Source organism: Tiliqua scincoides, chromosome 5 (genome assembly GCF_035046505.1).
Source record: "Tiliqua scincoides isolate rTilSci1 chromosome 5, rTilSci1.hap2, whole genome shotgun sequence".
In the NCBI taxonomy this organism is placed as follows: Eukaryota; Metazoa; Chordata; class Lepidosauria; order Squamata; family Scincidae; genus Tiliqua; species Tiliqua scincoides.
In genome coordinates this window covers 14,297,095-14,309,642 of record NC_089825.1, presented here as the reverse complement: position 1 = coordinate 14,309,642, position 12,548 = coordinate 14,297,095, and the positions used below count along the sequence as shown (strand labels likewise).

The following is a 12,548-nucleotide window of genomic DNA, read 5'->3' as shown; positions in this document are numbered from 1 at the left end:
CAAAGGCTGCAGTCCTATCCACACTTATCTGGGAGTAAGTCCTGTTGACTATCATTGTTAAAAGGATATCATCGTAGCCTTTTGAAAGTACACATTTCCCCAAATGCAGTCACAATCCGTGGTTACATCAAGTATATTAAAAATAAAATGCACACTGAAATGAATGGGGACTCACCTGAAATTGGCTTGTGACCCACCTAGTGGGTCCTGACCCATAGTTTGAGAAGCACTGGACTGGAAGTATTTAAAGTCCATGTACTGCTGGTAGATTATAATTGATCTTTGGCTTTGCTTTTTTTTAAGATAGTTTGAGTCTGAATTCTTTTGCAGCAGTAAAATGTTTTCCTATCTTTTATTGTTGCATGTTCAATTTCTAATGGTCTCTGCCCAATCATCTTTCAAATGACTTACTGCCTGTTATGTCTCATTAATCACCTTTCTTTGTATCATAGTTTTCCAAGGTCAAAATTGTTTTTAAATACTTTAAGACTGATTTCCGCTTGGATCCCCAACATGGGAGCCCGTCTTGGGTGTCTTTTCACTCCTGTAACGTGTGTATGAAGGCATGCCTTGGCAGGGAGGGCAACCATTGGGCAAGATTTGTATGGTGAGGATCCGCATCATTGGCCATGCCTGTGCATTCTTTTCCTGGGAATAAGCCATGCTGCCAATAATGAATCCTTCCATCATATGCATTTTTTATCCCTTTCATGGTCTAAGTGTTGGTTGTCATCTTTTTCTTTTTTTTTCTCCCTTTATTTCTAGGGACACAGATGGAAGGATGCTTCTAGATATTTTTGATGAAAACCTCCACCCCCTTTCGGTAAAGCTCATTTGACTCCCTCATTATTTTGTTTTTTTTAAGGGGTGGACTCTGCCACTTCTCCCTTGCCTTTATAGTATTGCTTTCTCTCCCTTCCTTTTTTGTAGTTCATCATTTCAACAATGTTTTTCCCCCAGAAATCCGAAGTGCCACCAGATTACGACAAACACGACCCGGAGCAGAAGCAGATTTACCGCTTTGTGCGGACGTTGTTCAGTGCTGCTCAACTGACTGCCGAATGTGCCATTGTCACCCTGGTGAGTATCCCAACTATTTACCATCCAGTAAGTTGAACCATATCCAGTTCTTGGATCATTAAAACTTGTGCCTGAGGACAAGTCACATATCCATGTTTGGCCCTCCATGACTGCATGTGGGAAATAGTCATCACCAACTAAATATTGAAAACTTAAACGTCCATATACTTTCTTGTGCTTTAACCTCATTGCTTTTTGCAGGTATCTTGTCTTGTGTACTCCCTGGGGCATCTGTTGGGCCACTGTCAGATATAGGAAGCTACTAGATTGGCTTTTATCCTCATCCTGCAGTGCTCTTCTTATGTTCTTCTTTTCCTTCCTTGGTGAATAAGAGAACCGCTTTTCCTCTTCTTTCTGACCTTTATTTAAATATTTGAACAGTACTTCCCTCCTGGCTAAACATATCCGAGCTTTGTGGGTACTGCATATGACTTGCTTTCTAAAATGCCTTCACCTTTTCTCATTCCAATATGTGCTGCTTGAACTGTGGTGCCAAAACTCATAAGATTTAGGGTATTTGGGAGTTTTTTCTCCCCTTCACTGTTCCTCTAATTTATCAGTAATGATCATATCTGGAAGACAATTTGGTTTTGCAAGTCTAAAAAGAAAAGCTATCTTTAGAAAGGCTCAGTTTAGGTTGCAGATCTCATTCACGTAGTCCATTTCCATGGTAATATTCCCTTGCAGACTAGCATTCTCCTACTGAGGGCCAAACTAGGTGTGATGTTAATCATGGTGGGTGAGTGTGATGTTAATAGTTGTGACGTATGATGGGTAAATTTTTTTCATTGCCTTTCCCACGTAATTTATACTCAAATTAGTTCCCACAGAAATCTGAATAAGCATGAACTAAATTTCTGACTTGTAAACAATGTTCTTCAACCTAAAGCCCCATTTGTACTTCATCTGGTGCCGCAATGTTACTGTCACTTCAGTGTTTATCCCACACTGCTCCAGGTAAATGCCCTGCTTGAATATCATAGGGTGGAATAGTAAGAGGGAGTCCAGTCTCCTTACTTTTTGTGATGCCCCCTTTAGCTACTGCTTTTAGACCATTACCTGGGGTGTTATGCTTTGGTGAACGTTGGGGAATGGGGCTTGTGGATTTAATTAAAGACTTCCCTATCTTTTCACCATAACTTGAGCACCAAGATAATGTCTGCCTCTTCCAGCCATAAGGTTAGAATGTCTTAAGGACATAAGAAAAACCCGGCTGGATCAGGCCAGAAGCCCATCTAGTCCAGCCTCCTGTATCTCACAGTGGCCCACCAGATGCCTCAGGGACCACACAAGACAACAGGAGACCTGCATCCTGGTGCCCTCCCTTGCATCTGGCATTCTGAGGTAATCTGAATTTTTTCCTGAATATATTTACCCTTCCAAGATAGTCTTGGAAGGGTAAATAACCACACTGATGTTGCATGTATGCCTCAGTCACGTGGGCAGAAAGCACAGTCATTACCTGGAACAAAATCACAGGCAATGGAAAGCAGTCAGTTCTCACTGGCCCTGTGAATAGTGATCTTCCCGCCCCGCCCCACCTGTATTGTGTAGGGGTTGACGCCTACAGCTCGGTTGCTACATATTTAAAATGTTTGCATTTTTTCCTTCCCCTGTTGCAATAATTCCACAATGGAATGCTTTCCTTATAAAGATACCAGATGCCTTGTGCAGTATGGCTCACAGAAGTGTAAAGAGGGTTGGGGAGAAGAACAGCAGAGTGTAACCATTGTTGTATACAGTAATCTATTTAAAGAAGGCTTAGCCTAGCTTTATATTTTGGCCTTGCACAAGGGATAGTGTTACAGGCTGCCATGCTGTTTGATTAATATAACACAGAGATTTTGGGGTGTGGGGGAAGGGCTGGAGGCATGGCTGGCATTCTGAGGATGTCAAAGGCTGGAACCTTTCCATTTTTGTCAGGCTGGTTGTAAATCATTGATGCTTCAAGCAAACAATCTTGGACAACTGTCAGAAACCGACAAGGGCATTAATAAGAGCTGATGGATGCACTTGGGGTTGTGTGAGTGACCGGCACACGTTTGAGACTGATGTGAAGTGAAGCTGTGTTTTGTATTTTTTTTAATATCTATAATCCACTGTACGTGTCTTGCTGGGGCATGCCAGACCAGTGAACCATTTGAATAGCTTAGGGCGAAGGTTACTTGCCTAAAAATAAGGCTTAATGCGTAAAGGCTAGATATTCAGAAAGTAGAGATGGGAGTTTGGATTCAGTCCATTGCAGCTCTATGACTCCCACCTGGTTTTTGAGGTTGATTTTTTTTTTTTTGTGGGGTGATGGGTTGGTTTGCATAAAATGTTTAAGTCATTTTTTCCTATAACTGTGCAATTGCCTCAAGCCAATCCATATTGTACAGGCTGACATTTCACTCTTGTTTGCTTTTGGCAACCAGTGCTACTGTTCTGTATTGTGGGAAAAGAGACCATGCTGTGTTGATGGGGGAAATTTTATTTAAATTATACTTTACCTTTTGGAAACACCTCCTAAGGCAGCATATGTACATAAAAAGCGCATACTGACCAAAGAGTTTTCTAAAAAGCACCAAAGAGTAGTTCACTGGGAGTTCATCAGGTGGACCTCCTCAGGAAGTGAGTTCAAGAGGCATCGCAGAAAAGGTTTCCTGGTCTCTCTTCCTGCCAACTCTCTTCCTGCAGTCTTGTACCCCTGTGTAAATTGAAGAGCCATTTAAATTACACAGGAGAATCAAATGTGGCAATATTACAAAATATTGGTAAAAAAAAGTTTTTTCATTCTTTTGCCCTATAAGAAGAATAATTCAATGGGAACAGACAACGTTCTGACCAAGGTCTCCTCCTTGCTTGCTGATGTTAAATCTTAGGCATGATAATACTAAGTGACTCTTATCACAGCTTATAGTTGGACTGTGTCTTGGGTTTTAATACAGCAAAACATTTTGGAACAGCTGACAAGTGACTTTTTTCTTTAAAACCTGCGGTTACATATTAAACGTTTGCCTTTGTCACATACTTTTAAAATGAATGAGCTAATTGTGCCTTCGGTTTCCTCTGCCCTAGTTGCAGAGGTATAAATGTTTTGCTGTGTAATCGCTAGGTGTTATTAGGTTGTGAAACTTTAAATCCAAGTTAGAAAAACATTTCTGTGAATTTATTCAGCATGTATGAATGATTCTTCTGGGCAGTTGCTCACTTTGCAGCAAACTTTTTATTAGATGTAATAATCAAATTGCTCTTATTACTACTTTGCTGTTCCACATAGTCCCACTTTCCACTGTCTTCCCTCAAGGCTTCCTGCCTGTGCCGCCTGTAGAAGTTCATTTGTGACTTGAAAAATGAAAAGACCTCAGAAAAACTTTTCTTTTTTTTCTACCAGATGGCTCAGATTTGAACATGTATAATGTTGGAAGCTCCCCTAATTGTATTCTTAACCATAATTCCTGAAGCTGTATTATCACACTAGTATTGGTGATAATTGTCTCTGTGTGGGTGAGTCTGGAAAAACCAGCAGAGGAGGAATGCAAAAGTGCTGTTTGGTTGGGAATTTTTCTTTTTTTTTTTTCTTGAATCTGGTTCCAGGAATATTTAATCAAGGAAGTACAAGAAGCTTTGAACCGTAGTTCAGATGACAAGTCTCTAGGGATCAATTACGTGGCAGTAAAATGCTATTGACAGAATCCTTGCAATCTGGTTTTTAGGCTATGTTTCTAAAGATGGAGCAAGCTATCATATGGAGAATGGAGGCAGTTAATTTGATTCAACTCATGTAGTGTCTGGTTACAAAAGTCAGTAATAGTTTATATTTGTAGTTAGTGGGGTAGGGAGAAGGGCTCCTACTAAAATAAGTATATGGTTAATGGATTTTTAGAATATATATCTCGGTTTGCAGTGGGATTAGCAGAGGGCTCTGCTTGTTTATCTGTCCATTACTCCTTTTCTCTGATGTATATGCACCATAGTATGTTACATACTTATTGTGAATGGATTGCTTCTACAGTGCTAATACCCCATACAACTTTCTCTTTCTCCTGAGGCAAGAATGCCTAGTGGACACGACTGGAGCACAGCTCCGGTCGTGTTCGGAGGGTCTGGTGTGCCTGACCCAGGGATTTCATTATCTGTGAGTTTTGGCATCCACAGGGGTTCTGAGAACAGAATCCCTGTTGATAATGAGGCAAGACTGTAGGCGGAGGAGGAGTGAGGGTACATGGTGTAATGCTTGTCCTTACTAAGGTTAGGTACCTCTGTGCAGCCATAGATCATGCCCTTAGATTTTTCAGTAATAATTTTATATTGCTTTATTGAATTTTGAATGGAAATGTAAAAGTAACATGTCTATTGACTTTTTACAAATTGATTGATTTTTATTGGTTCTGATTGATTGAATTGATTGATATTAATTTATTGATTTTTAAGAAATGGATTGTACCTCACACATATAAATCGGTTTTCCAAGTTTTGTACCCAAGCATAGGAAAATTGGAAGGTGATGTTGGTGAAAAGTGATGTTTTGTTTTGACCCTGAATATATTGATCATCACTATAATGTTGTGAAAAATTGATTAAAATTTTGGTTTTCTAGACATACGTCGTTCGTTTAGTTTAAGAAGTTGTATGACTTTTGGGACCGGTAAAGTGACCCTCTCACTCTCACTTATTCAAAATCCGTATAGCTTATCAACCATTATTATAGCACTTTGGGCCTAATCCTGTTTAACTTTCCAGCATTGATGCAGCCCCTTTCCCTCACCTTAAGGAGGCCTCCATGACTGCTCTACCACCACAAGATGCAGTGCACACCCCACTGGCACTGCTGCATCAGCACTGGAAAATTGGATGGGATTGGGCCCTTTGTCTTTAAATTGGGGTTGTCCAATGTTTGGATCAATTTTAATGTATTTGCATTTCTACTTCATATTTAGTTAAAGTTCCTCTGCTGTATTAGACCATTGGTGTCAATATTGTGTAAGTTACTGTGTGTATACATATGATGATAATGTTTTAAAATATTCATATATTGTTAATGAACAAAAAAGTTCACAAAGCCGTTTATGTAGCAAAACTAATGAAAGGACGATTCCCTGCCCCAGAAAACTCACAGTATTTCAGGGAAAACAAAACAGAGAGATGACCCCTGGATAGCAAATGACCCTGGACAAATGCATTATTCTGGGCTGAACTGGGGCAGATGCCTGCTCCCTACTAAATACAAGACAACCACCACTTAAAAGGTGAACAGGGGTAATGCATCTATGTATGTATGTATGTATGTGTATATAATGTGTGTGTATGTATGTACATAATCACTCCATCTATCCTTCTGCCTCATAATGGGTACTATGATTATTACACAGGGAAAAAACATCTCTGGTTATGTTCCAGACAAAGTTAAGCACTTTTTAATTATCACTGATTTAATGGGAGAAAATGAATCTAGTTCATAGCTCTCCCATTAATATAAATGGAACTTAAAGTGCTGAACTTTGGCAGGATTGTAGCCATTCTTTGCACATGCACATCTGTGACGTTGACATAGAATCTCCAAATTGTACTTCCCAGTTACTAATAAGAATGATTTGACCATGATATCTTTGTGTAAGAATGAGAAATGGCTTATTTAAATTTACAGGTGGGGCCTTGGTATCTGCCGGGGATCCGTTTTTAGACCCCCTGCAAATGCAAAAATTTGCGAATAATCAAATCTGTGATCAGCCCATTTAAGCCCTTGGAAGGGGACCGGAGTTGCGTTCCTGTCACCTCTAGAGGGCTTTCTGAAGCTCGCAGAGGCAGCTGGCGGACTTCAGAATGGCCCTTTTGGCCAAAAGAATGCAGCTTCCAGGAAACCAGAAGTGATGTTTTTCTGCCACATAAGGCATTCTGAAGCCCGAGGAAGTCTTGGAGCAGCAGTCGCCTCTGGAACGGTCAGGTGGGGCCAAGTTTAGCTCCACGTGGGTCCGGGGAACCCACGTTGAGTCAGATCCGTGTATATTTGGATATATCACTTTGTAACCACCCTAAGTTTTGAATATCTTCCTGATACAGCAGCTGGGTTTTCTGGAAGACTGTACTGAGAATAGATTCTTGTATGGTGGGGCGAGGTCCCATATCCTTCATAGTCTCAGTGTCTGAGCTGGCACCTGAGGCACCAGTCTGCATCTTTCCAGGAGCTAAAATTATAGCCCAAGACCTACAGTTCCTAGTATAACTAATCACACAATAATGCCATGGATTATTGAACCCTTTCTCACGACCTTGATGCCTACCACTTGCTGACTGCCAATATCACCCACTTTTAATCTATCTTCCCTGTCTCTCTCTTAACCTCCCTACAATCTTGTATAACAAGGTGCATGTAGGCAGTCACCTTCTGTGCCAAGTGGAGTGATCAGAAGCAGCTGTGAGGAAGTGGGTGACCAGAAGCCCATGTCAATTATGATGTTAGAGGATAGGGTTAATGTGAATGCAAGTCTTGCACAATTATATATACCAGGGGTGCTCAAACTTTCAACTTTAGGGATGCTGGACCTTTAACAAGTGTATAGAAGAGAGAATTTCAGCAGGTGCAGCTTGTCATCTATGCTGCACCTGCTGAAATTCTCTCTTCTATACACTTGTTAAAGGTCCAGCATCCCTAAAGTTGAAAGTTTGAGCACCCCTGATATATACATATATATTTTTAAAACCCTCTTGTTTCTGTTGAGCCATTTAAACTCTGTCCATTAAAATTTGCTGATTTCCAGATGTTTTCAGTGTAGATGTTTGCATTTCAGCTTCTGGTCGAATTGACTTCATTCAAAACTTGACCCATGTTAAACTCATGATATAGCCAAACCTTTAGACAGCCCTTTTTAAAAACCATTAAGCTAATCAGATTTTTAATTACTACTGGCACTGCATTGGCTCTGTTAAGATTAATTACAGGCATTAGTGTAGTTTTCTTTTCCTTTTGAGAAAATGGCAACTGAATATGATTGGGAGCCAAAATAGAAATGTCTGACCATTTGCCGAGTCATACTGTCTGCAGCACTAAACCATCGCAACTTTGTCCATTCTAAGGTCAATTAAATGGGCTTCCTCCTTATTTCTATTAGCTACAGAAATATGATTATCTTTATCAATCACAATGTGTCTTTTTCAGGTATACCTTGAAAGACTTTTAACATACGCAGAAATAGATATTTGTCCAGCAAACTGGAAGCGAATTGTACTGGGTGCGATCCTACTTGCATCAAAAGTTTGGGATGACCAGGCTGTGTGGAATGTGGACTACTGTCAGATTCTTAAAGATATCACAGTTGAGGACATGTGAGTACGCTATACGCTCTCTCTCTCTCTCTCTCTCTCTCTCTCAGTTGTATGAATGTCAAGATAGGTGTGATTTCTTTTTAACTAATATGAAGATGTCTATAAATTCTGATGTTTTCACAGTTCTCATGATTTGATTAGAATGCTCCAACATTTTTGTTGTTCGTTAGGGTTATGATCTAATGCAGGCTTACCTGGGAGTAAGCTTCATTAGACACAGTGGGACTTATTTCCAAGTAAACATGCATAGGATTGTGTTGTGGGTTTCTCTGCCACTTACCTGTTGGCATGCATGCTTAAGGTGACTGACAAAACCACTATTGCAAAAGGGTTTAGCTACATTTTTGTATCTGAATCATCAAACAACATGATTCTCATGTAAAATTGGACATCTAGGCCTTGACTTGCAACAGATAATCTGTGGCAGTGCTGAAGATGGAAAATTACTAATGGCCATAAAATCTCAAGGGATTATACTGTGTAGTTCTGAGGTTGCTGCCCAAACTTCCTTTTGCAAGCCAATGCAAGACTTGCCTAGCCAGGCCACAAGCAACCGAGGCATGAATCTGATTTAATAAACTTAAAAGCTCATCTTGTACTGGCTGTTGAGCATCTGCTGTTCAATCTGTGTTTGACAGCTGCTGCACTGTGAGGTACAAGCATGCAGTGGAAATGCATTTAATGTTCTATGTGAAATATAAGGTAAAAGTTCAAGTGTGGAACACAGCTATGGCATCTAAGCATTTGGAGGGATTCGGAGGAGAAACTTTCACCAAACTGAAAATAACTTGGCTCTCCAGGAGATGCCTGTGATCAGTTTGAGGCATTTTGTTTCCCTGGTCTTCGCATAAATCAACCTGTTACCAGCTGGAGTACATTAAAATCCTGTATGGTGAGAGTTCAAGAGCAGGCTCAAAATGTATCTTTGCATTTGTCATTTATTTTTCAGGAATGAACTGGAGCGGCAGTTTCTTGAGTTGCTGCAGTTTAACATCAATGTTCCTTCTAGTGTTTATGCCAAGTATTATTTTGATTTGCGATCCTTGGCAGAAGCAAACAACCTGAGCTTTCCCTTGGAGCCCCTCAGCAGGGAAAGGGCATATAAACTTGAGGTGAGACTCTGATCTCTTTACTTCGTGGAGACTGCAGACTGTCCTTCCTTTATTCTGCACTGTCCCTGAAAAATATTGAATGAAATGCAATATAATTTCTGCCCACTAGAGATGATTGGTCTTAGGCATTTTGTTGACTGTGACCAATTCTGAAGCCAATTACTCTCTACCTTTTGGGTGCCCCAATGACATTGACAGCCAAAGACTGTGGCATTCCTGAGCAGGAGAGGGTGGAGCCATGGGCCTAGCTGTGACTTAATCAGGTCCACCTTTCCTGTGCTGTGCCACTGCTACTTACTGGGCTCAGCAGATGAGAGTCAAACAGTTCAAGTCAAACTCATCCCACTAATCATCACGTATTGGGTTCTCCCAGGTCAGGGGTCGGCAACCTGCGTTTCTAGAGCCGCATGCGGCTCTTTCAGCTGTCTTCTGCGGCTCCTCCAGGTGAAAGTGGCAAAGTGTGACAGGAGGCACCTGTGTTGGGAGGGCGGGCTGCTTCCCTCCACCCCCTGAGCTCACTGCCCTCCTCTCCCTTCAGCCCCACCTGCCCCGCATTGGTTTCCCTTTTCAATTTTGCCCGCTCTGCAGGCTTAAGGTCCCTGTTTTTCCCTTCCCCAACTCTCCAGCAGGCTCAGCCAATCAGCATCCAGCAGGCTCCTGGCTTTTTCTGTTGGAATGGCTCAGGGCCCTTCACTGGCTGACCACCAGCCAATCCTGAGCCGCCCTCCTCCTCAGCCATTTCGAGCCCTTGCAGCCTGCCTTTCCCTGAGTAGGTCCCCACGCAGTGCAAGGAGATGGCCTGATCCAGTGGGGCTGTTCTTATGTTCTTATGAGAGGCTTTTCCTCCACAGCAGAGGAGACATCCTGTGTGTCTACTCAGTAGTAAGCCCCATTACAGTGGATGAAGCTTGCTCCCAGGAAAGGGTGCCTGGGATTGCAGCTGTGGAGCCTGCTCCTATGCATGTCTACTCAGTTGTAAGCCCCATTACAGAGGATGAAGCTTACTCCCAGGAAAAGGCGCCTGGGATGGCAGCCTTGAAGCCTGCTCAAGGCCAAGCGAAAGGACGGGTGAGTGGGAGACCGCGCAAGTCTGTTCCAGAGTAAGCCCTGATGTAGTCCCTGGGCTACTCCCAGGAAGGTGTGGAGGGCTGTATCCTCAGCCTCCTCCTGTGCAGGTCTACTCACAAGTAAGCCCCACTGTAGTCAGTGGGGCTTCCTCCCAGGAAGGTGTTGAGGGCTGCAGCCTCAGCCCCCTCCTATGCAGGTCTACTCACAAGTAGTCAGTGAGGCTTCCTCCCAGGAAAGTGTGGAGAGGACTGCAGCCTGAGAGTTCCAACCAATTTGTCTGCTCAGAAGCCCCATTGTAGCCAATGGGGCTTACTCCCAGGATAGTGTGGAGAGGGTTGCAACCTGAGTGAGGGAGGGCAGGCAGGCAGGCAGGGCAGAAGCTGGCCTGTGGTTCCCCCCCAGGTCTGTTTGACCTTTAAGCCAATGGGGCTTACTCCCAGGATAGTGTGGAGAGGGTTGCAGCCTGAGGGAGGGAGGGTGGGCAGGCAGGCAGGCAGGGCAGAAGCTGGCCTGTGGTTCCCCCCTTCCCCCCCCCCCCGGTCTGTTTGACCTTTAAGCCAATGGGGCTCACTCCCAGGATAGTGTGGAGAGGGTTGCAACCTGAGTGACGGCAGGCAGGGCAGAAGCTGGCCTGTGGCTGCCCCCCCTTCTTCTCTTCCCCACCTCTGGAGTCTGTGTCCTTTTTTCCTTCCAGCAGGATGCCTCTGGAAGGTGGGGGGAGTTCTTTAGTATCCATGTAAGATAAGCAGATGTCATAACCGCCATATGTATTGGAATCCTGGAAGATCTGGTGAGGAGCTAGATGTGGTGTCAGCAGTGGCCCCTTTAAGGGTAAGGCCTGGGCATCCAGCAGAGTGTGCTGCACAGCTGCAGCCACTTGAAGGCAATAGGGCCCTCAGGGATATAAGGAGCACCTGAGGAAAGGGGGTGTGGGTTTGTTGAAGGAGTGCAGGTTGGAGGTAGGAGAGGAGAGGAGAGGAGAGGAGACTGACTGACTGACTGACTGACTGGGCTTATTGACTTTGACTTGGATACTCTGACTGATTTGACTGACTTACTTTGGAATCTGATCTTGGACTATGACTTGGCTTATTGACTTTGGACTCTGCCCTGGATGCTCTGACTGACTTTGTGACTAATGGATTGCTGGAGACACTGGTGTGTGGCTGCTGTGCCCAAGACCTGCTGAGGACCCAGGGTCTGCTGTAGTGGTGGGAGGCTGCTGGCAAGAGAGAGGACCTCTGCAGGTTGAACAGGCGAGCTACCCTGGAGGTGGGGTCCAGCAGGACTGCAGGGCAGAACCAGGGTCATTTGTTGGGGGAAAGAAGGGGAGCTAATTTGCTTAAAGTGGGCCTAATTTTCCAGGCAGAGAATGGCCTTGGAATCAGGCAAAACACCATAGAGGACCAGGCGTCTGAAAACACAGGACAAGAATGTATGACAAAATTAACTAAAAGCTACAAGAGGGGGCTACATTATAAAAATGGGACCTATAAGAGCATAAAGGTAAAAAAAAAAAAACTATATATGCAGTATTATCTTCATTTTAGATGTCAAAAGGGTTTTGTGGCTCCTGAGGTTTTTTTTCCTCCGGAAAATGAGTCCAAATGGCTCTTTGAGTGTTTAAGGTTGCTGACCCCTGTCCCAGGTGCTTAATAACTGCCCCATATTCCACGGTCCCAGTTTTGCAGTCCAAGCAGACAATAAACAGAGCCGTTCTGCTCTTGGTGACTTGGAGGCCTCTGGAATGATCTCTCATTTCCATTTTCTGTCTGCAGGTTGGACTTTCTCTAGTCAAGTTGCTGAGGCTTGGTGATGACATCATCATTAAGGGGCTCTTGGCCTTCAAGCAGCTTGGCTGGGAAGAATCTGCTTTTTCCAAATGAGTCTCGAGTTATGCAAGCCTGACATACAAAGAATGCCCACTTTTTTTTTGTTTAGCTGTTCAGTTTGTGTTCTTGCATGTGCCTGAGCTTTCCACTTCAT

At 43.3% G+C, this 12,548-nt stretch overlaps 1 protein-coding gene across 3 annotated transcripts in view; it reads left to right on the top strand.

Moving 5' to 3' along the window:
* CCNY (cyclin Y) overlaps positions 1 to 12,548 on the top strand; it is a 105,356-nt gene that overhangs the window by 88,927 nt on the left and 3,881 nt on the right. For 2 of the 3 annotated variants that reach the window (XM_066628646.1, XM_066628648.1), the window contains exons 6-9: positions 766 to 823; positions 961 to 1,080; positions 8,216 to 8,382; positions 9,332 to 9,494. In XM_066628646.1, coding sequence (XP_066484743.1) covers positions 766 to 823; positions 961 to 1,080; positions 8,216 to 8,382; positions 9,332 to 9,494 — 508 coding nt within the window. Of the gene's footprint in view, positions 1 to 765; positions 824 to 960; positions 1,081 to 8,215; positions 8,383 to 9,331; positions 9,495 to 12,340; positions 12,526 to 12,548 lie in introns of those variants that run through there. The other variant, XM_066628647.1, reaches the window with a different exon arrangement.